Source organism: Mauremys mutica, chromosome 5 (assembly GCF_020497125.1).
Source record: "Mauremys mutica isolate MM-2020 ecotype Southern chromosome 5, ASM2049712v1, whole genome shotgun sequence".
Lineage (NCBI taxonomy): Eukaryota > Metazoa > Chordata > Testudines > Geoemydidae > Mauremys > Mauremys mutica.
In genome coordinates this window covers 1,543,285-1,571,207 of record NC_059076.1, presented here as the reverse complement: position 1 = coordinate 1,571,207, position 27,923 = coordinate 1,543,285, and the positions used below count along the sequence as shown (strand labels likewise).

General features: G+C 47.5%; 1 protein-coding gene across 1 annotated transcript in view; it reads left to right on the top strand.

The window, feature by feature from the left end:
* LOC123371166 (deleted in malignant brain tumors 1 protein-like) overlaps nucleotides 1-25,501 on the top strand; it is a 31,806-nt gene extending 6,305 nt beyond the window's left edge. Inside the window, exons 3-6 of the mRNA XM_045018461.1 lie at nucleotides 214-528; nucleotides 20,158-20,472; nucleotides 22,294-22,608; nucleotides 25,104-25,501. Coding sequence (XP_044874396.1) covers nucleotides 214-528; nucleotides 20,158-20,472; nucleotides 22,294-22,608; nucleotides 25,104-25,108 — 950 coding nt within the window. The 3' untranslated portion in view covers nucleotides 25,109-25,501. The remainder of the gene's footprint in view (nucleotides 1-213; nucleotides 529-20,157; nucleotides 20,473-22,293; nucleotides 22,609-25,103) is intronic.
* Nucleotides 25,502-27,923: the final 2,422 nt, after the last annotated feature.

Genomic DNA, 27,923 nt, shown 5'->3' with positions numbered 1-27,923 from the left:
GATAGGCACTATGTTGGTCCCTAGCCAGTCTTCCCAGACCTCTACTGTCATCCATGAATTTGCAAATATTATTGCAGTGGCACCGAGATTTCTTCAGCTAATTCCTTTAGCAGACTAGGGTGAATAAAATCGGGCCCTCCTGACATGAATTCATGCAAATTAGTAAGAAAATCAAAGGAACGTGATATTAATATGTGCAATTTATCCCTACAGGAAGTAAACAGATCAAACTGGTGAATGGAACAGATAGATGCTCTGGGAGAGTGGCGATTTATTACAATGGCACCTGGGGGACAGTCTGTGATGATTCCTGGAACACATCAGATGCTAATGTTGTTTGCCAAGAATTGGGATGTGGACACGCCCTTAATGCACCTGGCTCAGCTCATTATGGGGAAGGATCAGGGCAGATCTGGCTGGATGATGTGAGTTGCTCTGGAAGCGAATCCTATCTTCGGGACTGTTCCTCCAGAGAATGGGGTCAGCACAACTGTGGGCCCGGTGAAGACGCTGGAGTTCTCTGCTCAGGTCTGTTCTGTGAATGCTCTATTGAATCTAATTAATAGGGGGTTAATATAAGAGGTTGATGTTGGATGAAGTTCTGGAACAGCCTTCCAAGGGGAGTAGTGGGGGCAAAAGACATATCTGGCTTTAAGACTAAGCTTGATAAGTTTATGGAGGGGATGATATGATGGGATAGCCTAATTTTGGCAATTCATTTGGCAACTGATCTTTGATTATCAGCAGGTAAGTATGCCCAGTGGTCTCTGATGGGATGTTAGATGGGTTGGGATCTGAGTTTCTACAGAGAATTCTTTCCTGGGTGCTGGCTGGTGAGTCTTGCCCACATGCTCAGGGTTTAACTGGTCACCATATTTGGGGTTGGGAAGGAATTTTCCTCCAGGGCAGATTGGCAGAGGCCCTGGGGGTTTTTCGCCTTCCTCTGCAGCATGGGGCATGGGTCACTTGCTGGAGGATTCTCTGCAGCTTGAGGTCTTCAAACCACAATTTGGGGACTTCAATAACTCAGACATAGGTTAGGGGTTTGTTACAGGAGTGGGTGGCTGAGATTCTGTGGCCTGCATTGTGCAGGAGGTCAGACTAAATGATCATAATGGTCCCTTCTGACCTTAAAGTCTATGAGTTACCTAACAGAGAAGCCGTAAAATGAAAAGAACAGTGGGAAATCTACTTTCTGTCCCACAATTCTTTCGACATACTGTGTCAAGGCACCTCCTTTGTCTCGCCAGAGCTTAGTGCTCCCCCCTCTGGTGATGGTGGGCCTGGGGTTAATTAGCCCCTCTCTGGGCAGGGTTTGCCTTTCCCCTTCTGTGTTCCCTTGGCCATACTTTCAGGGTAGCCCTGACAGTCAGCCTAAGGGGTGATCTTCCACCAAACAAAAAAGAAACAGTCTCCTAAACTAAAACCGCAGTGAGGTACCATTCTCTGCCTCCTCGCTGGCGCAGGGTGTGCCCTGTTGGTTTTCCCTGGGGTCTCCGTCCTTACCTAGCAGGCACTCAGGTTTGGCTATTTCCCCTATGGGAAAGAACACAGCCTCTCACCCTGGAGAAGCTTATTGGCAGCCCTTAATTGGGATCAGGGGCCCCTAGCTGGCTTGGGGTAACCCCCTCTCAGCTTGTAGGGAAAACAGCCTTTAGCATTCATATATTCTTGTGGAATGGTAAAAAGACTTTCTAGCACTTCCATATCCAAGTTTTCAAAAATCTGGAGACGGGCCCAAAAACATTAGGAAATTGGCTAAAAATAATGTGATTTAAAATAATAGAATCATAGCATAAGAAGAGACTGCAATGCTCATATAGTCTAACCCATGCCAGAATGAAGGATTTGTTGTGTCTAAATCATCCAAGACAGATGCCTGTCCAGCCTCCTTTTGGAAACTGGGGAAACTTCTGGGATGGGAGGAGCCTATACAGGAGAGATGGGCTCCACCTAAACCAAAGTGGAACCAGACTGCTGGCGCTAAACATTAAAAAGGTTGTAGAGCAGTTTTTACACTAGGAGATGGGGGAAAGCCGATTGCTGCAGAGGAGCATGTGGATCGGACACAGACTTCTCTTAGGGGAGAGTCTAATGACATAGAATCTCCAGGTTATAGTCAGGAGCAGAGGACGGAAGAGGATAATGTAAGGGCCAGATCAGATGATAAACAGTCACATAAAAAAGAATCTGGCACATCAGAAAAGGGCAGACAAATAAACAGGGACAAGTTTTTAAAGTGCTTGTACACAAATGCTAGAAGTCTAAATAATAAGATGGGTGAACTAGAGTGCCTTGTGATAAAGGAGGGTATTGATATAACAGGCATCACAGAAACCTGGTGGACTGAGAGCAATCAATGGGACACAATCATTCTGGGGTACAAAATATATCGGAAGGACAGAACAGGTCGTGCAGGCGGAGGAGTGGCACTATATGTGAAAGAAAATGTAGATTCAAATGAAGTAAAAATCGTAAGCGAATCCACATATTCCATAGAATCTCTATGGATAGAAATGTCATGCTCTAATAAAAATATAACATTAGGGATCTATTATCGACCACCTGACCAGGACAGTAATAGTGATGATGAAAAGCTAAGGGAAATTAGACAGGCTATCAAAATTAAGAACCCAGTTGTTGCGTTGCAGTGCCTCTCAGGCGGGCCCGGACAAAACCCATCAATCAATGTGATTGGTAGCCAAGTCATTTATTTCTCTCTCCAGCATGCTCTTATATACAATTATAACAGGCAATCAAGCAGTTGCTAATTGGTTAATAAAATACACACAAGCACAACTGTAACTTTCCACCAAAGCAGCATAGGAAAAATGCATCCCCACATCCACATCTCCCCCTCTAGTCCAAAACACACAAAAAGGGGCATGCAAAAAAAAAGCAAAAAAAAAATAATAACAGTAACCAATTAAACAAAACAAAACCAAAACCAAATAATGCTTCCTTAATCTATAGGGCTCATCTATAACCATGCAATTCTTAACACATAACATCAACAGCACCAAACAAACAAACATAAAACACCAAAAATAAAACACATAAATGGTGTAAATTCTGCAGGGTTCCCCCCTTCTCTATTGTACACCAACCTGTGACAAATTTCTATTACCAATCCATCCCTCATGTGTCAGGTGATCAAGCTGACACTGAAGGGGGGGGGATACTAGCAAAAAAAAAAACAAAAACAAAAAATACAACATAAACCGCATAGACATCTTAACAACACCACAACAATTCTGGCCAGAAAACACACACCACAAACAAACATAAAACATAAAACATAAATTTAAACTCCATAATAAATGCATGGTACATTAAATACTATACAGCTAACATCAATTCTCTTAAATATCTAAAAAACAAAAACAAATATACCCCTACTGGGCAATCAATCATTACTTAAAATACACAAATACCCTTATTAATATCAAGCAAAACAGGGGAAAATACTTCATCAGTAAATCATTTACATTAATACAATTGCTTCTGGCTTGCTTCTAAATTCAAAGCTATTCACAGCTTAAGGGTTCTTACTATTAACTTCTACTTTTAAACACTAAAAAACAACATCACCACTATATATGCCCTTAAGCCTAATACAAATCTCAATTACATAGCACTGTATGCATTCTTCAGCTAATACAACAAATTATTCATAGCCAAACAATTACAAACTAATTTCTTCACCTAAGTATTTACAAACATTTCAAAACACCAAAAGCTTTTCTCTTTAGCATTTTTACAAAATTCAACTACTATTCCCTCTAGCAACCACAGAATTAACTTTGTACTCTCCTTAAAAATTACTAGCTTGTCTTCCAACAGCCACCTTTCTCAACTAAATCACCATTCCAAGTATCCCCCAGAATATTTGAAATTCCTAAGCTTGTGCTTAATTACCTGTTCTGTCCCCTGCACCCTCAAAAGTTTCCAACCAGTTTTCTAATCTATTTATTGCCTGCCCGTCTGGGCCCGATCCTTTTTTCCTCAGCAAGTTCTTTGTCTATTGCCTGGCCGCCTGGGCCCGATCCTTTTTTCCTTTCCAAATTCTCTGTCTATTGCCTGCCTGCCTGGGCCCGATCCGTATTTCCTCTTGCTAAACCGTTCCTTTCATGGACACTAACTTATCCCACTATCAATTTAGCTAGAAGGGTGTACTTCTTAACTAGCCCCTACCCTTCTGGTATCTTCTGTGAACAATTATCTGTACTTTCCCACCGTGGGGGCTACATTCTCAAGGATATAACTTTAATTACAACATCTACTTTCAATCTATCTATTTCAATATAGGCTACATCTAGTAACAAGCAATCTTACAACTACCAATAATCAGCACATAACACAAATTTTACAAAAATCTAAAAAGGCTAACAAAGGCACTTTACATAAATGTACTTTGGGTCACATAAATTCAAAGCCATTCTCCCAAATTACCTAAATTTATGCCTAGTAACCTACAACTCCCCCCTTTGAGAATACTCAACAAACCTTTTGGCTGAGTTTTCTCAAACTCTAAAAACAAAAAACAATTAGGCTCTAAAAGACTGGGGTTAGTAATGGGGGGGGGGGGGTAATATCATATACAATCCAATTAGGGAGGGCAACACAGGCTAAAATTTTTATCCAAAACACAGGGCGCAGCCTGTAGAATAAACCCCAAAATCCAATCAATACCACATTTTTCAGCAGGAGTCCCAAATTTCTTCCTGCCAGTGTACAATTCTTCGTTTCTTCACCAGGGTCAGTTCTCAATGTCCTTTTAGTCAGAAATTTCTGGACTTTGGCAATGTCAATAATGTGAGCATTTTTTCTTCTTTTCCACCACCGTCGTGGTTCAGCTTCTATGGGGAAAATTACCAAAACATTATTCTATAATGGTTTTGCTTCTTGAAATTGGTTTTGCCTCTTTCAAAAAAAAATCCAATAACACAATGGGGGCTGCAGCGGACAAGGGAGAGGTTTGCCAGTACGTCACCTTGTCCTTTTTTCCTGCTGTTTAAAAGCACAATGGAGCAAAATATATATATATATATATATATATAGGCCAATCATCAGTAGCAGAATTCTCCTGATGTGAAGGGGTCTCTTTGCAGTAAGAAGCATGGGTCCAGGCAGTCAGTCTCCTGGTTCCAAGAAGTGGGGGGGGGGCTGCTAGGATCTTTGGGCAGCTCTTCCATACCTGTGAGAAGAGACAGCCAACACATTCCATTAGTGCCTGGCAGGGTTTTTTCAGCTCTCATTAGCTTTTTGGGCGGTTTTTCAGCTCTCATTAGTCTTAGCTGTGAGCAATATGTCCTTGACCGGGGCCAGAAAAGAATGAGCTGTCTCCGGTTAGCTCATCCTGTTCCTTTTCTTTCCCTGCTTGGCTTCTTTTAAACTGTAAATCCTGTGTCAGAACACCCAGCTGTTGCTGCTCATACCAGAGAAGCATAACGGTTTTCCCGGCACTGTCCCAGGCTCAGACCAGCCAGCGTAGGACGCCTTCTCCGGGCTCCTGCCAAAACAGCTTACTTACTTGTAGGCCCGACCGACCTCCGGGGCCACGGCACGAGCTTCTGCCTGCGCCATGCACTCCAAAGTTTTCCCGTCCAGGGCTCGCTTCCAGCGGAGCACCTCCTCACGAGCTTCTGCCTGCTCACGAGCTTCTGCCTGCTCACGAGCTTCTGCCTGCGCCATGCACTCCAAAGTTTTCCCGTCCAGGGCTCGCTTCCAGTGGAGCACCTCCTCGTCGTGTGCCCGAAGGGCGGTCCGGAGCCTCTCCAGCTCCCCCTCTTTCCACACTGATGCTGGAAGACCTTGCATTTGATCTAACTTATTATTAATGGCCTGCAGCTGTTGACTCCAGCGCTCCATTTTCTTATAAAAGGCATTAAACTGGGTAAACTGAATAGGCGTAGTCGAATTGGGATAGACCTGTGATGACACGTGTCTTACCCGAGCCTCCTTTGTTTCCCCGCATTCGTGACACCCCCAGGTCCCGTGGACACAGCATGGCTTGGGAGGGGGTGCGTACGGCAAAGCTGTTTTCATAGGCTCGGGCGTATCGGGGGGTAGCGGGACCGTAGCAGGATTAGTTATATCGGGGCCGAGGGCCACATTGGAGGGTAATGGAACCATAACAGGGGCAACATTATCCAGGTCGGAAGCCAAAGGTATCACCGTGTCCTCGCCACCGAAAAACTCCCTGGCTCCAACCGGCAACACAGAAGGCATTTCGGGCGTTGGGCGGAAAAGCTTAGAAAGGGCCACCTGCACTCCTGCCTCGGCCGCGAGAGTTTTTACTATCTTCTTTGTCTTATTCCATACTGGACTCAGGGAAAAGGTTTCCTCATCGCCCTGAGCCACCGACTTCCAAAGCTTGGAGCCTAGCCGCTCCCACACAGCTCTATTAAAAATTGTACTCGGCTTAACAAAAAGTTCCCTTCTCTGTCCCCACCGCAGCAGGCGGGACAACGTATCAGAGGGGAGCTTTTCTCCCTGCCGCTTCATAATGTGCAATAAAGGCTTCTGTGTTATCTTTTCTTCCGCTGATGCAGCGGTTCCCATTTTAGCTGCTCACCTCTGGGCTCGGGTGCGCCTCCCTGTACAGACGCCCTGTGGCTGGCCGCTCGACACTGAGCTCAGGTGCGCCCTTCTTTTCGGACGCCCTGCGGCTCCTAGCCGCTCGACACTGAGCTCAGGTGCGCCCTTCTTTTCGGACGCCCTGCGGCCGCCGCTCAACACTGAGCTCAGGTGCGCCCTTCTTTTCGGACGCCCTGCGGCTCCTAGCCGCTCGACACTGAGCTCAGGTGCGCCTCCTTTTCTTCCTGCCGGGTCAGGCCACCGACACTATCCTCATTCCATTCGAATCACGTCGGGCAAGCACTCCCCGCCTCTGGGCTCAGGCTCCCGACACTTTCATCATTCGATACGAATCACGTCGGGGTCACCATTTGTTGCGTTGCAGTGCCTCTCAGGCGGACTCGGACAAAAACTCAGCAATCAATGTGATTGGTAGTAAAGTCATTTATTTCTCTCTCCAGCATGCTCTTATATACAATTATAACAGGCAATCAAGCAGTTGCTAATTGGTTAATAAAATACACACAAGCACAGCTGTAACTTCATAGGATAATTATCATCCTGTACTACTTTCTAATTTATTATCCTGTTTACTGCCTACTTGGCAGCGGAAAGCCAATCCAAGGCCACTTAGCCTCTAACAAACCCAAACATAACCATGTGCCAAATTCCCACACCCAGTAATAGTGGGGGATTTCAATTATCCCCATATTGACTGGGAACATTTCACTTCAGGATGAAATGCAGAGATAAAATTTCTCGATACTTTAAATGACTGTTTCATGGAGCAGCTGGTACGGGAACCCACAAGGGGAGAGGCAACTCTAGATTTAATCCTGAGTGGAGTGCAGGAGCTGGTCCAAGAGGTAACTATAGCAGGACTGCTTGGAAATAGTGACCATAATACAATAGCATTCAATATCCCTGTGGTGGGAAGAACATCTCTACAGCCCAACACTGTGGCATTTAATTTCAAAAGGGGGAACTATGCAAAAACGAGGGGGTTAGTTAAACAGAAGTTAAAAGGTGCAGTGGCTAAAGTGAAATCCCTGCAAGCTGCATGGGAGCTTTTTAAAGACACCATAATAGAGGCCCAACTTCAATGTATACTCCAAATTAAGAAACACAGTAAAAGAACTAAAAAAGAGCCACTGTGGCTTAACAACCATGTAAAAGAAGCAGTGAGAGATAAAAAGACTTCATTTAAAAGTGGAAGTCAAATCCTAGTGAGGCAAATAGAAAGGAGCATAAAAACTGCCAATTTAAGTGCAAGAGTATAATAAGAAAAGCCAAAGAGGAGTTTGAAGAACGGCTAGCCAAAAACTCCAAAGGTAATAACTAAATGTTTTTTAAGTACATCAGAAGCAGGAAGCCTGCTAAACAACCAGTTGGACCCCTTAATGATCGAAATATGAAAGGAGCACTTAAAGATGATAGTCATTGCGGAGAAACTAAATGGATTCTTTGCTTCAGTCTTCACGGCTGAGGACGTTAGGGAGATTCCCAAACCAGAGCCGGATTTTGTAGGTGACAAATCTGAGGAACTGTCACAGATTGAGGTGTCACTAGAGGAGGTTTTGGAATTAATTGATAAACTCAACATTAACAAGTCACCGGGACCAGATGGCATTCACCCAAGAGTTCTGAAAGAACACAAATGTGAAACTGCACCACTATTAACTAAGATTTGTAACCTGTCCTTTAAATCGGCTTCGGTACCGAGTGACTGGAAGTTAGCTAATGTAATGCCAATATTTAAAAAGGGCTCTACAGGTGATCCCGACAATTACAGACCGGTAAGTCTAACGTCAGTACTGGGCAAATTAGTCGAAACAATAGTTAAGAATAAAATTGTCAGACACACAGAAAAACATAAACGGTTGAGCAATAGTCAACATGGTTTCTGTAAAGGGAAATGATGTCTTACTAATTTATTAGAGTTCTTTGAAGGGGTCAACAAACATGTGGACAGGGGGGATCCAGTGGACATAGTATACTTAGATTTCCAGAAAGCCTTTGAAAAGGTCCCTCACCAAAGGCTGTTACGTAAATTAAGCTGTCATGGGATAAAAGGGAAGGTCCTTTCATGGATTGAGAACTGGTTAAAGGACAGGGAACAAAGGGTAGGAATTAATGGTAAATTCTCAGAATAGAGAGGGGTAACTAGTGGTGTTCCCCAAGGGTCAGTCCTAGGACCAATCCTATTCAATGTATTCATAAATGATCTGGAGAAAAGGGTAAACAGTGAGGTGGCAAAGTTTGCAGGTGATACTAAACTGCTCAAGATAGTTAAGACCAAAGCAGACTGTGAAGAACTTCAAAAAGATCTCACAAAACTAAGTGATTGGGCAACAAAATGTCAAATGAAATATAATGTGAATAAATGTAAAGTAATGCACATTGGAAAAAATAACCCCAACTATACATACAATATGATGGGGGCTAATTTAGCTACAACTAATCAGGAAAAAGATCTTGAAGTGATCATGGACAGTTCTCTGAAGATGTCCACGCAGTGCGCAGAGGCAGTCAAAAAAGCAAACAGGATGTTAGGAATCATTAAAAAGGGGATAGAGAATAAGACTGAGAATATATTATTGCCCTTATATAAATCCATGGTACGCCCACATCTCGAATACTGTGTACAGATGTGGTCTTCTCTCCTCAAAAAAGATATACTGGCACTAGAAAAGGTTCAGAAAAGGGCAACTAAAATGATTAGGGGTTTGGAGACGGTCCCGTATGAGGAAAGATTAAAGAGGCTAGGACTCTTCAGCTTGGAGAAGAAGAGACTAAGAGGGGATATGATAGAGGTATATAAAATCCTGAGTGATGTGGAGAAAGTGGATAAGGAAAAGTTATTTACTTATTCCCATAATACAAGAACTAGGGGTCACCAAATGAAATTAATGGGCAGCAGGTTTAAAACAAATAAAAGGAAGTTCTTCTTAACGCAGCGCACAGTCAACTTGTGGAACTCCTTACCTGAGGAGGTTGTGAAGGCTAGGACTATAACAGCATTTAAAAGAGAACTGGATAAATTCATGGTGGTTAAGTCCATTAATGGCTATTAGCCAAGAAAGGTAAGGAATGGTGTCCCTAGACTCTGTTTGTCGGAGGATGGAGATGGACGGCAGAAGAGAGATCACTTGATCACTGCCTGTTAGGTTCAGTCCCTCTGGGGCACCTGGCATTGGGCACTGTCCGTAGACAGATACTGGGCTAGATGGACTTTGGTCTGACCCGGTATGGCCGTTCTTATGTTCGTTTGTTAAACCTCCAGTGAAGGAGCTTCCACAACCTCCCAAGTCCTCTGTTCCATTGTCTTACAGTTAGGAAGTTTTTCTTCAAATTTAATCTAAATCTGCTATGCTGTAGTTTGAACCCATTGCCTCGTGTCCTGCCCTCTGTGGGGAGAAAGAATGATGTTTCTTTGTCTTTTTTATGGCAGCCTTTCAAATATTTGAAGATCATTGTCATGTGCCCCCTTAATCTCCTCTTTTTTAACCTGAACATACCCACTTCCTTCAGCCTTTGCTCATACAGCTTGTGTTCCGTCCCTTTGATCATCTTTGTCACTCACCGCTGGACACTTTCCAGTTTCTCTACATCCTTCCTATACATTGGTGACCATAACTGTACATAGTGCTCCGGCTGAGGTCCTACCAGCACCAGCTAGAGTGTTACTGTCACCTCCTGTGATTCGCATGCTGTGCCTCTCTTAATGGAATTGTAACAGGTGGCTTGGAGGGCCAGGTGGCCCCGTTGTTGGAGTGCCTGGATCTCTTCCCCCTCATTAGTTGAGCAGCCTCAGTCTTTAAGGCTTGCGGGGACCCAGGTCCTCTCTCTCCACTCCTCCCAGCTGATGCCCCTGTGTATGTCAACCTCTGATGGGGGGCGGGGGGTGGGGGGCAGGGAAGGATGGATCAAAGGAAGTGGAGAAAGCTCTCTTTTCCCTGGATTTTGCTTTGATGGGGATATGCCAATATTCCTTCTTCAGATCCAGGTGGTGACGTACTCTGTTTCCACTGGCCTGTCAGGTAGCTTGTCAATGCAAGGCATCAGTTACACACCAAATTTTGAGACTGTGTTGACTTTTTGGAAGTCATTACTAAACCAGGTGGTCCAATCAGGCTTGGGGACCAATACTACAGGGCATTTCCAGTCTCTGAATGATTTCTCAATTACTCCTAGTTCTAGCATTGATTGGGGTCTCACTTCATGATTCCCCTCAACTCCTGGGGAAGGGGCTGAGAATTAAAAGCCCCAATTTCATTTGGATGTTATGGGTTATGGGTCTGTCTAGGTTGAGTCAAAAATACAAAAGAGAAGACATCAATCATCTGTTGAGTCTGGGGTCTCTGGTCTGGGTGAGATTGTTTCCAGTCTTGACCATTGCTGGCTCTGAGGCCTCGCCAACCTGAGGGCCTAATTCTAATATTGATAAGCTACTGGGCCTTCCAAGGTATTTAAAGATTTACATGGTAGATTTGGTGTACCTTTCACTTGGTCAGTTCTCAGATTTTGTAGTTTACTGGCCCTACTCTTCACACCACCTTATAGGGCCCTTGCAAGCAGGCTAGGAGTTTTAATGTGGGTAATGGTAGTGGGTAATAACAGAAGAACCCAATTACTGGGTTGCAATTTCCAGAGGTGAGCCCTGCTTCCTGTGTGCTCTGGGTATGTAGGTTGTTCTCCCTGGCAAATGAGCCCTGGACACCGAGCTTCTCCCATAGGTCCAGGATGTATTGTACTATGTTATTGGCCTGAGATAGCTGTTCTTTCCACATTTCTCGAATGAGTTCTATAGTCCCATGGGGTTGCCTCCCATATAACAGCTCAAATAGTGAGAAGCTAGTGGAGGACTGGGGGACTTCTTGCCTGGAGAACAGGGGAGGAGGGAGTAACTGGTCTCAGTGTCACATATCCATCTGTAAGGACAAACTTCCAGGGCATCCTCTTTAGTGTTCTATTGAATCTTTCCACCAGGCCATCTGTTTGGGGGTGGTGAAAAGATGTCCTTAGAACCTTGATTTTCAGCAATCGGCAGAGTTGGTTGACCATCTGGGGCATAAAGTTCATTCCCTGATCTGTTGAGCTCTCCCATGGCATCCCATCGCAAGCAAAGATTTTCATGAGTTCAGTGGCCTCCGTTTTGGCATTCATAGAATGTAATGGTTCTGCTTCAGGGTACCTAGTTGCATAGTCTACTGTAACTAAAATGACCAGTAGCCTGAGGCACTGTTCTCCAGGGAGTCGACTATGTCCATTCCAATCTGGCGGAATGGCATATCTACTAGCGGGAGGGAGAGGCTCTCTGTGGGCTGAGGAGCTGTAGTCTGACACTGCAGGCATGAGGCACAGAAATCTGGAACATCTTTGTAGACTCCAGGCTAGAATCTGGGCTAACATCTTCTCCCTCCCTAGGTGCCCTGTGAAGGTTATGAGATGGGTGAGTTGCATCACCTCCCTCCAGTAGAGTTGGGTACCAGAAGCTGATCCCAAACTTCCCCAGTCTGCTGGTCCTTTTCAATGTGGTATAAGTGTTCACCCTGAATTTCAAAGTGTGGGAACAATCCTGCTTCATGGGGCTTGATGGTCTCCCCATTTACTTCTGCCTCTTGAGTGTATGCTTAGCTCAGCATGTTGTCCGCCCGTTATTCCTCTACAAAGTTGGAGAACTGGGTCAGAATATCAGACTCAGGTAATGGAGGAGCCTTCTCCTGATGCTGTGACAGGGCCCTGTTTTGCTGGCTCGGCCCAGATGCATGGAATGTCCCCTCACCTGTCAAAGGTGAAAGTAAGCCGGTACACCGCAGTACAGCATACCAGCAACAGCCAGTGTGCCGTACCAGGACCAGCTTCCCCAGGCAGCAGCTGGAGCCTCCAGCCCTTAAATTGCCACCTGAGCCCTGCTGCTGGAACTCTGAGGTTGCGGCGGCAGCCGGGGCCCCCAGGGCTCCAGCGGTGATTTAAAGGGCCCAGGGTTCCACTGCAGTAGCAGCGGCTGGGAGCCCCTGGTCCTTTAATTCACTGCCGGAGCCCCGCTGCCACTACCCCAGGGCTCCAGCAGCAGGGCTCCACTGAGGATTTAAAGGTCCGGGGCGGTAGCAGCTGCCAGAGCCCCAAGCCTTTTAAATCCCTGCCTGAGCCCTGCTGCTGGAGCCCTGGGGTAGCAGCAGTGGGGCCTCAGCAGGGATTTAAAGGGCCCCGGGGCTCCAGCTGCTGCTACCATCCTGGATCCCTTTAAATCGCCACCAGAGCCCCGCCGCTGCTACCCCAGGACTCCAGCAGCAGGGCTCTGCCGGGGATTTAAAGGGTCGGGGTGGGAGCGGCTGCCAGAGCCCTGAGCCCTTTAAATCCCTGCCTCTGCAGCTGGTAGCTCGGGAGTGATTTAAAGGGCCTGTGGCTCCCAGCTGCCACTACCACAGCCAGAGCCTTGGGCCTCTTAAATCTTGATTTAAAGGGCCAGGGAATTTAAGGCTACACCTCTTCCGGTTGATGTCACACCTCTTCCGGTTGAGGCCCCGCCCCCTGCTCAGGACTCCGGTGTACTGGTAAGTCCTTTAACTTTCACCTCTGGTTGGGGTCTCAGCAGGACCTCTGGTTGGAGGCAGGGAGATCCCACAATCTGAAGGGGGACTCGCAAGCTCCTTTAGCAACTCCCGAAAACAGTTCCAGCCTCAGCCAACAATACCAGGATAGGCAAACACTGGTGCTGTCAAGGCTGATTCCCCACTCTGGCACTTTGAGTACAGAAGGTGGGGGCCTGCAAAGACCTTAAAAATACTTTGCCACTCCAGGCTTGTATTAAACTCCCAAGGTAACAGATTCCCTGGCCTTGGGTTGTATCACTGCTACCACCCAAATGCAAAACCCCTTTGAGAGCCCAGTTAGGTGCACTTGGGAATTCCTTCCTGTGAGGTATCCCCAATCTCTTTCACTCCTCCTCTTCGGGGAAGATCTGGGAAAAGGAAAAGAAACCAGCTGTTGCGACCAGCTGAACCTGGAGCTAACTGAATAACCTGTGCACAGACCCCCTCTTCTTCCTAAGACACAGGAACCAAATCATGTTCTTAAAAAGATGGTTTGTATTTTAAAAAAAGAAAGAAAGAGAACACATCTGGAAAATCAGGGCTGCTGCTAGATGTTAAAAAACAACTGGAAGGATTAAACACCAGGAATTGCTTCCCTGGGGTTCAGCTTAACCATTACAAAAGAACAGAAGTGCCTGTGTTCAGCACAGAGGAATTCACAAGCCAAAATAAAGAGAGAAACCTAATAACATCTATCTAAACATTTCCTGTCCTCCTTACATCTTTCCAAATAAATTATTCTAGGCATGGATGCTGGGAAATTTCCATACCTGGTCCCGAGCGTCTTACAGGAAACCTGCTGGCTTGGTTCCTTCCGCTGAAAGACGAAAGACCAGCTGAGAGAGGCAGGGTTTTTTTTCAAATTTGAAAGTTTCTAGTCTTCCCATTGGCTCTTTTGGCCAGGTGCCAACTCACTTCCTCTTACATAAGCATTTCCATGAGACTTCTTAACACTTTACTGGTAAGGCAAGAAGAGTACAAATACTAAGAAGGATTTTTTTAGCTAACTGACTGGCTGAGCGTCCATAAAAGGGTGTCCCCCAGGAGCAATGCCAACCGACGGGGACTCTGTGTTCCCCTACTGTTGGAGTCACTGAAATGTGTGGATTAGGTTCACATCCCCATGAACACATTGTAGCAGGATGAAGCCACAAGCTGGTCCAGGATTAGGAATCACCAAGGTCTGGACGAGGGTCTGGCCACACCCTTTGTCAACAAGCCCCACAATTTCTATTCCATTCACTTGTACAGGGATGGCCAACTTTGAACGGTCTGCCTTGTTAGCCTTGTCCCCCTAGCGTCCAGATCTTCCCAAAACTGCACTCCATGGAGGGGCAAGCGCGGGACCAGGGCCCGGGACAGTCACAACTGAAATACCGGTCTTGGCCTTTGCTGTGGTAACTGGTGCCACAGCCATGTATTTGAGGGGTCCCTTCCCCTAGGGATCCCTTGAGTTCAGGCTCCAGCCATATCCCCATCTTCACCAAAAATGGCTCAGCAATCTCTCAAACTGAGGTGTGAGTCAATAATCCCAGGTTTCTGAGCCAGACCCTGGACCCTCTGGTGTCCCAGTGAGGTGGGAGTAGGTTTGAGTAGGTTTGAGTGCCTCAAGATCCTGATTTCCTTGGGTGCTCCCTCCTGTGGTTGTGTGTGGCTTTAAGACCCCCCAGACCAATGTTGCAGGGTCATTTATAGGGGTCTTGACGGCCAGGTAATTTTCAGTGAGCTGAATGGTGTCTGCTATGATCTCTTGATGATCTCTAGGTGCCGTAACACCCTCTCCTTTCTCCAAGTGGGCAGTATCTGAGTAAACTGCTCAAGTAGGAGCAGCTTGGCTACCTGAGCCCTCATCCTTGTTTTGGGTTTGAGCCACCTCCAGCATGCATCCTGTCCGTCCTGGGTGACCAGCATGGGGGGCCCATAGCAAAGGGAAGGAAAGGCATTGCCGTTCCACACAGGTGTCGCAGACGCACTGCCAAATGCTGGGACCCTGACGGCCCCACTTCTTCCCCTCCCTGCTTTCCACACTTCGGACGTTTGTTTATGGTTCATGCAGGTTCCCGGGGTGGCTGGAAAGGCTGAGTAGCAGATACTCTCCTCAGCTGCCCCTGAACGGACACGCAAGCTCAAATCTGAAGCCAGGTTATGCTTTCCCAGCTGCTGGCCCCTCCCCCTCCCTGCTCCTGGGTCAGCTAAATGGGCTTCCTCCTGGCGTCCCAGCCACAGCCAGAGAGTCCCCCTGTCTTTGCTCAGCTGCCTCCCGATTGCTCTGTGGGGGTTTCCTCCTCTCCCCCCTCATTCCCCCAGCCCAGCTGCTGCTCACTGGGGTCCTTCTCCCCTGCCCTAGTCCCGCTCTCCCTGCTCAGCCTCCCTACCCCACCCCCTCTTGCCAGTGCCTGGAATGGTGATGGGGGTTTCCCCCGCCCAGCCGCTCCGCACACTCACCGCAGTCCCCTCCCTGCTCAGTCTCCCTCCCTCCCCTTGCTAGTGCCTGGTTGGGGGGTTCCCCATGACTCATGCACCCAGCTGCCGCTTGCACCTCCTGTCCTCCCCTTGCCCTGCAGCGCTTGCTACAGTTCTTCTCCCATCTCCCCGCCCAGCCTCTCCCCCCTGCTGCATGGGCTTCCTCCTCGCCTAACTCTAACCCTGTCCACCTGCTCCCCATGTTCTTCTTCCTCTCCTCTTCCTGCACGTGTTCGGCCCCCGGCCACTCACTCATTGCAGTCCCCCTCTCCCCATTCACTCAGCCAGCCCTCGGCTCCCTCCCACTCACTAGGTGGATTTCCTTCCTACCCCCCACTTCTCCCCATCCACTGCTCTCCTCGTCCTCTCCTCTGTGCAAAGGCCAGAGTGCCCCAGTGCGGTGCACCAGTAAGAGTGGCTGGCTGGGGCAGGGCTCTGGAAGCTGCTGGCTGACCAGTAAGGTTTCTGTCCCGGTGCTGGGCATGGTAGGCTCACCCCTCCCCTTCTGCCCTCCTCCACAGGAGCCCAAATCACCACCCCCCATTGCCCCCTGGCCCCAGCACTGGATAGCCGCCAGGCGGGCGGGGGCGGTGGGCTCGAGCCCTCAGCCCCAGGTGGGCTTGAGCCAGCACCCACAGCCCCTGGGCAGCTTAACCACAGCGCCCCAGGCTCCAGCCCCAGTGCTGGGATGGCCGAGCAGCATGGCTACCGCTGCCCTGGCCAGCCTGGGGGATCTGGCACCTGGACAGCTCCCCACACCCCTGCTCTTAGCTTGCCCACCCCAACCCCCTGCCCGGAGCCACCCTCACTCCATCCCACACTTAAATTTCTTACAGGTACTGTCGTATCACAACCCCCCGCAACCTCCTGCCCTGGGCCCCCTCCCCCTCCCAAGGGGGGTTGTGATAGGACAGCACCTGTAAGAAATTTAAATTACTTTCACCCCTGCCTCTGTGCTCCCCCTGCAACCACCCCCATTGCTCACTGCTCTCCAGTTCCACCCGCCTTCCTCCTCCCTCGCTTGCCCTACCTGAGTTGTTCCAGCGTCAGCTTTGGCTTGGTGTTGAAAGCAGAGCTAGAAATGTGAAGATTAATGCCCCTCCATCCCAGACTTCCAGTGTGACACTGGACCCTTTATTTAAGGCTTGAACTCAAGGGGAGTCTTTCCATTGATGTAAAAAGGCAGTGGACAGGAGACTTAATTAGCCCATGCCTCAGTTTCTCCATCCAAATACTTGCCTGCCTCACAGGAGTTTGTGTAATTTCATTGGTTTCGGTTAGGTGCTTTGAGGTCATCAGATGGAAAGTGCTTAAAAGTGCTACAATTTTGCAAAGTGCTTTTCACAATTCCCAAACCTTTATGCTTTATTCATGCAGTAGGCCCTCCTCTTGGATCACCGGAGAATTTCAGTGTGGGCCTGTATGGGACCATGACGCCTCCCAGAAGTATAATTTTGGATTCACCAGGGTCTAATGCACAATACGTCATCTGTGCTACTCCTGTTAAGCATGGGCCATGCACCACATGCCATTGGTCTCAGGGCAGGGGGCTACTGTGATCACTGGCTCAAAGGTTTCAAGAAAGGCCTCGGGATCATCATCAGGCCCCATCTTGGTAAACCTGATAGGGGCGGCAGCAGGGGCGGCTCTAGAAATTCTGCCGCCCCAAGCAGGGCGGCATGCCGCGCCGCTCGCGCCGACCTTCCCCGTTCCCGCGGCTGGGGCAGAAGTGCCTGCGGACGGTCCCGTGGTCCCGCGGCTCCGGTGGAGCATCCGCAGGCATGCCTGCGGGAGCTCCGTCCAAGCCGCGGGACCAGCACACCCACCACAGTCATGCCTGCGGGAGCTCAAGCGGAGCCGCGGGAAGAGGGGACCCTCCGCAGTCATGCCTGCGGCAGGTCCGCTCGTCCCGGGGCTCGGGTGCACCTCCCGCAGGCATGACTGCAGAAGGTCCGCCGGAGCCAAATGCCACCCTGCCAGGACAATGCCGCCCCACGCGCCTGTTTGGCGCGCTGGGGTCTGGAGCCGGCCCTGGGCGGCAGTCGCAGTGGGGGCTCCACTGGAGTATGTGACCATAGCACCATGCCCATCTGCTGGACCAACTGCTGCTGAATCTCTGAACGGAAGAGGGAAGGTGGGGGGCAGCCCAGCTGGGAGTCAGAATCCGCTGCCCTGGGCTACTTCCTACCACTCTGTTCCGTTTGAGCTTTGGACCCTCTAGTCGATTGTGCTGGGTGGCTTGTTTTATGTAGGACGCCCTCTTGGGTCTTTGGTGGTCATTGAATCACAGAATATCAGGGTTGGAAGGGACCTCAGGAGGTATCTAGTCCAACCCCCCGCTCAAAGCAGGACCAATCCCCAACTAAATCATCCCAGCCAGGGCTTTGTCAAGCCCGATCTTAAAAACCTCTAAGGAAAGAGATTCCACCACCTCCCTAGGGAACCCATTCCAGTGCTTCACCACCCTCCTAGAGAAATAGTTTTTCCTAATATCCATCCTAAACCTCCCCCACTGCAACTTGAGACCATTACTCCTTGTTCTGCCATCTTCTACCACTGAGAACAGTCTAGATCCATCCTCTTTGGAACCCCCTTTCAGGTAGTTGAAAGCAGCTATCAAATCCCCCCTCATTCTTCTCTTCTGCAGTCTAAACAATCCCAGTTCCCTCAGTGGTGCCTAGCTGTGGTCCCAGACAGAAGAAATTTGGTAAGAGTGGACCGCACAATGTCTCTGTGGATTGCTCACTCAGTTACCTCAGGTGCTGGAGGCTCACCTCCTTCACAGACTACCTTGGTTTGGGAGACAGTGCTTACTCCCAGATGGCTGCCCGGGCTGGCCAGCTAGTGGGGAAACAGCTAGCTCCTGCCTCTTCACCAGTTAGCCCAAACTCAGCCAGGCGCTCTTCACCCCATGCTGCCTCCAGGCCTTGCATTGACTGCAGGTATAGCACAGCGGGGCTAGCTGGGCCCAAAGGCTCTCTAACACCCAGGGCCGGTGCAACCATTTAGGTGACCTAGGCGGTCACCTAGGGCGCTGGGATTTGGGGGATGCCATTTTCTTTGGCAGCGACCGCGGCGGCTGGATCTTCAGCCGCCCCGGTCACTGCCGGCATTTAGGTGGAGGCAGGTGGGGCAGGGGAGCACGGGGGGGCGGGGGGAGCAGCACGCAGGGGAACTCCCCGCCCCAGCTCACCCCTGCCCCACCTCCTCCCCAGCATGCCGTGGCTGCTTCACTTCTCCCACCTCCCAGGCTTGCAGCACCTAAGCTGATTTGCACCGCAAGCCTGGGAGGCGGGAGAGGCGGAGAGGTGCCTCAGGTCGGGGAGCTGCTGCAAGGGGGGTGCCTCAAGGCGGAGCGGGGGAGCTGCCGCGGGGCGCCTCAAGGCAGGGGCACTGGCGGGCGGGGGGGTGTGCAAAATGGAAGTTTCGCCTAGGACGCAAAATATCCTTACACCGGCCCTGCTAACACCTACTCTGCAGCTTGGCAGTTTCTCTGCTTCATCACCGCAACCTAAAATTGTACTTCCTTTTTTCCGAACAGCATTGCATTGTTGACTCATGTTGAGGCTGCAATCCATCACAACTCCCAGATCCTTCTCAGCAGTGCTGCTGCCAAGCCGGTTTCCCCCCATTTTGTATTGATGATTTTGAATTTTGTTCCCCAACTTTAGCACCTCACATTTCAATTTGTTGAATTTTGTGGTGTTGTCTTTAGCTCAATTCTACGATTTACCAAGATCCTTTTGAATTATTGCTCAAACCTCAAAATGTTGGCAAACCCCTCTAGCTTTGTATCATCTGCAAATTTGATTAGTATGCTCTCTAGTCCTACATCCAGGTAATTAATAAAGGTGTTAAATGACTTCATACCCAGAACAGATACCTGTGGAAGCTTACTTGAGACCCCCTTCAATCTGACATCATTTCATTAAAAGTTACCCTTTGTTTGCAGTGGTTTAACAAGTTATGTATCGACTTAATAGTAGTTCTGCCAAGCCTGCATTTCTCCAGTTTACTTCTCAGAATGTCATGTGGGACTATGTCAAAAACCTTGCTGAAGTCCAGATATATTATGTCCACTATATTCCCCTTATGCCCAAATGAGTTACCCTGTCAAAGAAGGAAATCAAGGGATTTTGCATGATTAGTTCATAGTAAATTGATGCTGAGTGCTAGTGATCACCCCTTCATCCTCCAGTTATTCACAAATTGAATGTTTTATACATTAATCTAGTAGTTTCCAAGATATCGAGCTCAGGCTCACATGCCTGTAGTTCCCTGGCTCCTTCTTTTCCCCCTTTTTTAAAGATGGGCACTACATTAACCATTCCCCAGTCTTCTGGAAACTCTCCTGTCATCCATGAATTGTCCAATATTGCCAGTGGGCTGAGATTTCTTCAGCTAATTCCTTTAGCAGACAGGGGTGAACAACATTGGGCCCCACTGACTTGAATTCGTTCAAATTAGTCAGAGGAACATAGGAATATGATATTCAAAGTTGGATTTTTTTTCCCTACAGGAAGCAAACAGATCAGACTGGTGAATGGGGCAGATCGATGCTCTGGGAGAGTGGAGATTCATTACACTGACTCCTGGGGAACAGTCTGTGATGATTCCTGGGACCTATCAGATGCCAATGTTGTTTGTGAAGAACTGGGATGTGGACGTGCTATCAAAGCACATGACTCAGCTTATTATGGGCAAGGATCAGGGCAGATCTGGCTGGATGATGTGAGCTGCTCTGGAAGTGAATCCTATCTTCGGGACTGTTCCTCCAGAGGATGGGGTCAGCACAACTGTGGGCACGGTGAAGACGCTGGAGTTCTCTGCTCAGGTCTGTTCTTTGAAAGCTTTATAGGTGGGTGGTAACTAACAGAGAAGCCATAAAATGGGAAGAACCCTGAGTATGGCAGTGGAGTGTCTCCTTGCTGGTCACACAATTTTTTTGACATATATTCCCGTAGAATAGTAACCAGCTCTGTCAAACCAAGTTTTCCAAAATCATGAATCAGGTCCCAAAAATCAGGAAATTGGCTGAAAATATGATTTAAAATCATGGAATCATAGAACATAAGGTTAAAAGGGACCACATGTGTCATCTAGTTGAACCCCCTGCCAAGATGTAGGATTTGTTTTGTCTAACCATCGAAGACAGATGACTGTCCAGCCTCCATTTGGAAACCTCCGGTGAAGAAGTTTCCACAACCTCCCAGGCAGTCTGTTCAATTGTGCTACTGTTCTTACAGTTAGGAAGTTTTTAATGAGATTTAATCTAAATGTGCTGTGCTGCAGTTGTCCTGCCTGTCCTGTCCCGCTCTTGTCCTGCCCTCTGTTGCAAGAGAGCAATGTTTCTCCATCTCTTTTGGGGCAGCCTTCCGAGTGTTTGAAGATCGTTATCACGTACCCCATAAATCTCCTTTTTGCAAACTAAACATACCCAGTTCCTTCAGCCTTTGCTCATACAGCTTGTGTTCCATCCCTTTGATCATCTTTGTCACTCGCCTCTGGATCCTTTCCAGTTTCTCTACATCCTTCCTATACACTGGTGACTAAAACTGTACATAGTGCTCTGACTGAGGCCCTACCAGCACCAAGTACAGCGTCACTGTCACCTCCCGTGATTCACATACCAAGCCTTTATTAATGCAATTTGAAATTGTATTTGCTTTTTTTGCAACAGCATCACATTGCTGACTCCTGTTGAGGTTCTGACCCACCCCAACTCCCAGATCCTTCTCAGCAGTGCTGCTGCCAAGCCAGTTATTCACCATTCTGTATTTGTCCCTTTGGTTTTTTCTTCCCAACTGTAGCACCTTACATTTGTCTTTGCTGAATCTTATTTTGTTGTCTATAGCCCAGTTCTCCAATTTATCTAGATCCTTTTGAATTTTAGCTCAATTCTCCAAATTGCTGGCAACCCCCACAGTTTTGTGTCATCTGCAGATTTGATTAGTATGCTCTCTATTCCTACATCCAGGTCACAAATTAATGTGTTAAGGAACATAGGGCCCAGAACAGATTCCTGTGCAACCTTACTTGAGACCGTCCTCCATTCTGACATAATTCCATTAAAAAGTTACTTTCTGTTTGTGGTTGTTTAACCAATTGTGTATTCTCTTAATGGTAGTTCTGCCAAACTGGCATTTGTCCAGTTACTTGTCAGAATGTCATGTGGGACTGTGTCAAAAACTTGCTAAAGTCCAGGTGTATTGTGTGCACCATATTCCCCTGTGCCCAAATGAGTTACACTGTCAAAGGAAATCAAAGTGGTTTGGCATGATTTGTTCATAAATCCATACTGGGCTCTAATGATCATCCCTTTATCCTGCAGGTATTCACAAATGGAATGTTTTATACTTTGCTTTAGTGGCTACCCAAGTACAGAGGTCAGGCTGACAGGTCTATAGTTCCCCATATTTCTTTTTCCCCCCTTTTTAAATGATGGGCACTATGTTAGCCCTTCTCCAGTCTTCTGGGACCTCTCCTATCATCTCTGAGTTTGCAAATATTATTACCAGTGGGCTGAGATTTCTTCAGCTAATTCCTTTAGCAGTCAGGAGTGAACAACATTGGGCCCCGCTGACTTGAATTCATTCAAATTAGTCAGATCATCACAGGAATATGATGTTAAAAGTTGGATTTTTTTCCCCTACAGGAAGCAAACAGATCAGACTGGTGAATGGGGGAGATCCTTGCTCTGGGAGGGTGGAGATTCATTACAATGGCACCTGGGGGACAGTCTGTGATGATTCCTGGAACACATCAGATGCTAATGTTGTTTGTAAAGAATTGGGATGTGGACACGCCATCGGTGCACCTGGCTCAGCTTATTATGGGGAAGGATCAGGGCAGATCTGGTTGGATGATGTGAGTTGCTCTGGAAGCGAATCCTATCTTCAGGACTGTTCCTCCAGAGGATGGGGTCAGCACAACTGTGGGCATGGTGAAGACGCTGGAGTTCTCTGCTCAGGTCTGTTCTTTGAAAATTTTATTGAATCTAATTAGTAGGGGGGTTATATAAAAGGCGGGTGTTAACTAACAGAGAAGCCACAAAATGCAAAGAACCTGAGTATGACAGTGGAGAGTCTCCTTCCTGTTATATATTCCTGTGGAATGATAACCAGACTTTCCAGCTCTGCCAAACCCGAGCGTTCAAGAATCATGAATCAGGCCCCAAACATCAAAAAGTGTCTAAAAATAATGTGATTTAAAATCAGAGAATTACAAGGTTAGAAGGGACCCCTAGGGTCATCTAGTGGAATCCAGCTCCTTTTGAAAATGAGGAGGAAATGGGCTTCCACAACCTCCACAGACAGCCATCATATTCCATTGTCCTACTGTTCTTACAGTTAAGAAGTTTTTTTCTGAGATTTAATCTAAATGTGCTGTGCTGTAGTTTGTACCCACTGCCTCTTGTCCTGTCCTCTGAGGCAAGAGAAAACAGTTTTTCTCCATCTTTTTTTGTGGCAGCCTTTCAAGTATTTGAAGTCCACTGTCATGTCCCCCCTTAATCTCCTTTTTTCCAAACTAAACATACCGAGTTCCTGAAGCCTTTGCTCATACGGCTGCATTCCATCCCTTTGATCATCTTTGTCTCTCACCTCTGGATCCTTCAAAAGCTGTGCTGAACAGGGAATTAATGTAATGTTGGGTGCAAAACTAAGAGAGAAGTGGTAGAAGGAGAAGATAGCTGTATGTGACACAAGAGAAACACTCTGCTTGTCACATGATTGTTTCTGGCATTTTTTCATTTGGAACAATAACTAACCGTTCAACTCCTGAGGGCAGAGTTCAAATCCATTTTTCAGTCAGAAGTGAGTAGTTTGGTGTTTTTCACCTTAGTCTCCACTGAGTATACCACAAATCTCACCACACAATTCTGCATAAATGGCAATCTCTGCTCAAGAAAGGTGAATAGCTGGAACAGCAGAGGGTTGTAGCAGGCAGAGCTCTTTTGAAAATTGGCCCCTTAGTACTGAGCCTAAATGAGCTCTGTTAAAAAATCTGGTCCAGTGTGTTGATTTTACAAAGTTTTACAAATGTACAAAATAATAAGAATGCTAAGCACAGTCCTCTTTTCTGTCATAATGCCCCTTATGAGCCTTTACTGTGTGCCAAATTCGGTTTCCGCTAGCTGCTCTTTCATTGTGTCGTTCATTGGCCATGCTTTTTCAGGGAAATCTGCTGAAATTAAAACTTTGTAAAATGATGTCAAGTTTAGGATGCAAGTGGTAAACATAGAACATTTTTTTAAAAAGATTTACCTCTGTATTTAATTACACAAAAACTATCTGGTGGACAGATTCCTTTTAAATTGTTCCCAGACATCATTTTCCTCCTGTACCTACCCGAACCTGTCCACACACACTCTGCTAAGTGGATTTCCTCTTTAGACAGGCCCATTACAGCAATTTAGAGGGGAATTTTCACAGGCCCTCCTTTGGATACTCTATTGAAGATTTAGGCACCCACTTTTGGGAACTCAGGCCTGATCTACACACAAAATTTAGATCAATATAGCTCCATGACTCAAGGGTGCAAAAAATTCACACCCCCTGAGCACTGTAGCTATGATGACCTAACCCCTGGTGTAGACAAACTAGGTCTACAGAAGAATGCCTCCGTTGATCTAGCTACCACTGCTTGGGGAGGTAGAGTACCTACAGCAATGGAAAACCCATTCACTGCTGGGTCTACATTAGGGTGATACAATGGCATAGTTATAGCATCCACTGTGATGTTTTCACAGCAGAATTGGAGTGGTGTTTGGTCTTTGCAAACCTACTCTTATCATTGGCATCCAATTTGTCTAGACTTGACAGATTGTCAAACCATTGAATTTTCAAAACCTCACTACTCAGTGGTGCTGTATTCTCCTAGCTCTGATGTTCTCCTTCTGTCTAAGTGTCACAGTTTGTGTACAAACTGCCCTTATCTGTTTTGCAAAGTTTTCAAAAGCTTGGGCAGGATCTTGTTAGAAGGATAAATGTGCTGCCTCTCTTTCCTCTGCCTCTTTTCCCAAAAATGTCTCTTAATGTAGAACCCAAACATGGTGAGGTTCTTTACCACAATTCTCCTTGGTGCTGTCCTCCCATTGCACAATCTGCCAGTAGCCCTCACCCATGAAGCCACCTCCTCCTTCTCTACTCTTAAACCTCTGGTCAATGTATGATATTCATTTTTTGCTTTTAAGTACTTGAGTTTTATACGTGATGTGGTGCAGTAAGTTTTGTCACTCAGGAAATCTAACTAGTGTTTATTGGGATGTACATAAATCTAATGGATCAAAACTTGTCATGGGACCAGTTAGAAGAATAAAGAGGGGATAACATCTTATCCATACTGTAGGTGCACAGCCTTGTTATACAAGTGCATCTAAATATAGAATGAGTAAAATGATTAGAATATTTTTATATATTTATAATATAACATACACATTTAATATATTTAATATAATATTTTCAGGTTAGAATCTGCATTCACTAAGAAGTGAAAATGGCTCTGGGTTGGTGAAAGACAACCTCTCATGACCCAGATTATGAAGAATCTGAACATAGCATCCTTGGATCATCAATATAAGAATAACCAAGTTTAGATAAAATACAACATGAGGCAGCAAACTCTATATGATCCGCTTCTTTCTCTGAGAAAAGCTCAGCTGTGGCACACTGATATAATACTGCTCAGAGAGGCTTCTAAAGTTGCAGGAAATACAAGCACATTTAGGAAAACATTGCCAAATTTCCTCTGTATAATTTTCCATTGGTCAAACTGTGTAGACTTTTCCTGCTTTTTTCTATTCAGGTAATTTTTTCAGCTTGAATTTCTGCTTTTTTCTTATTAAAAGCTTTTTTAAAGTCATACCAAGATTTGATGCTTCTGTCCTGAGATTAATTGTATGGCTTCCCAGGGACAAGAGATTAAACAAAATCACAGAGCAAGTGTCACCTCTGTGAGGAGAGATGAAGGGGCACCAACCACTTGCAGCAGCATCCTCCACCCCAGCACCCCAACCCTAATCACAGCTTAGTGCAGAGGGGAAGTCCCAGGGTGCAAGGAGGATAGAGCTTGGCTGTTTTCTGTGGTGGCAGAAGACAGAACAAGAAGCAATGGTCTCAGGTTGCAATGGGGGAGGTCTAGGTTGGATATTAGAAAACACTATTTCACTGGGAGGGTGGTGAAGCACTGGAATGGATTACCTAGGGAAGTGGTGGAATCTCCATCCTTAGAGGTTTTTAAGGCCCAGCTTGACAAAGCCCTGGCTGGCAGGGGCGGCTCTAGCTTTTTGGCCGCCCCAAGCAGTCATGCGCGGGAGGCGCCCCGGAGCCGCGGGAGCAGCGGACCTCCCGCGGGCATGACTGCAGAGGGACCGCTGGTCCCGCGTGGCTCGGCTGGACCTCCCGCGGCTGCGGACGGCTCGCGGGTCTGGCGGCTCCGCTTGAGGTGCCGCAGTCATGCCTGCGGGAGGTCCAGCCGAGCCGCGGGACGAGCGCCCCCTCCGCAGTCATGCCTGCGGCAGGTCCGCTCGTCCCGGGGCTCCGGTGGACCTCCTGCAGGCATGACTGCGGCAGGTCCGCCGGCTCAGCCTGCCGCCCACCCCGGCAGCAGGGGACGCCCCCTAGATTTTGCCGCCCTAGGCACCAGCTTGTTTTGCTGGTGCCTAGAGCCGCCCCTGCTGGCTGGGATGATTTAATTGGGAATTGGTCCTGCTTTGAGCAGGGGGATGGACTAGATGACCTCCTGAGGTCCCTTCCAACCCTGATAGTCTATGGGCAGAAAAGGACCTGGGGGTTACAGTAGACAAGAATCTGGATATGAGTCAACAGTATGCCCTTGTTGCCAAGAAGGCTAACAGCATTTGGGGCTGTGTAAGTAGGGGCATTGCCAGCAGATTGAGGGACGTGATCATTCTCCTCTATTCAAAATTGGTGAAGCCTCATCTGGTGTACTGTGTCCAGTTTTGGGCCCCACACTACAAGAAGGATGTGGAAAAATTGGAAAGAGTCCAGCGGAGGGCAACAAAAATGGTTAGGGGGCTGAAGCACATGATTTATGAGGAGAGGCTGAGGGAACTGGGATTATTTAGTCTGCAGAAGAGAAGAATGAGGGAGGATTTGATAGCTGCTTTCAACTACCTGAAAGGGGGTTCCAAAGAGGATAGATCTAGACTGTTCTCAGTGGTGGCAGATGACAGAACAAGGAGTAATGGTCTCCAGTTGCGGTCGGGAAGGTTTAGGTTGGATATTAGGAAAAACTTTTTCACTAGGAGGGTGGTGAAGCAGTGGAATGGGTTACCTAGGGAAGTGGTGGAATCTCCTTCCTTAGAGGTTTTTAAGGTCAGGCTTGACAAAGCCCTGGCTGGGATGATTTAGTTGGGAATTAGTCCTGCTTTGAGCAGGGGGTTGGACTAGATGACCTCCTGAGGTCCCTTCCAACCCTGATATTCTATGAGTCTATGATTTTATGTATGTCTACACTACGAAATTAGGTCGAATTTATAGAAGTTGATTTTTTAGAAATCGATTTATACAGTCAATTGTGTGTGTCCCCATTTAAGACCATTAAGACCATTAACTCGGCAGAGTGCATCCACAGTACCATGTCTAGCGTCAACTTCCGGAGTATTGCACTGTGGGTAGCTGTGGGTAGCTATCCCACAGTTTCTGCAGTCTCTGCTGCCCATTAGAATTCTGGGTTGAGATCCCAATGCCCGATGGGGCAAAAACATTGTCATGCATGGTTCTGGGTACATTTCGTCAGCCCCTCCCTCCTCCCGTGAAAGCAATGCCAAACAATAATTTATCATCTTTTTTTTCCTGGGTTACCTGTGCAGATGCCATACCACGGGAAGCATGGAGCCCACTCAGCTCACCGTCACCGTACGTCTCCTGGGTGCTGGCAGACGTGGGCCTGCATTGCTACACAGCAGCAGCTCATTGCCTTTTGGCAGCAGACGATGCATTACGATTGGTAGCCGTCGTCGTCGTCTCCTGGGTGCTCTTTTAGTCGACCTCAGTGAGGTCTGTCAGGGGCGCCTGGACATAAATGTGAGCGACTCCAGGTCATTCTCTTTTTAAGTTTTGTCTCCTGGAGAGTCAGTCTTGCCTGCAGTTGTATAGAACCATCTTCTGCCGAGCACCCAGGAGATGACGATGGCTAGCAGTCGTACTGCACCATCTGCTGCCAGCCTAAGATGTACAAGAGACATGGAGTGGATCCAAACAAGAAAGAGACCAGATTTGTTTTGTATTCATTTGTATTCATTTGCTCCCCACTCCCTGCCTC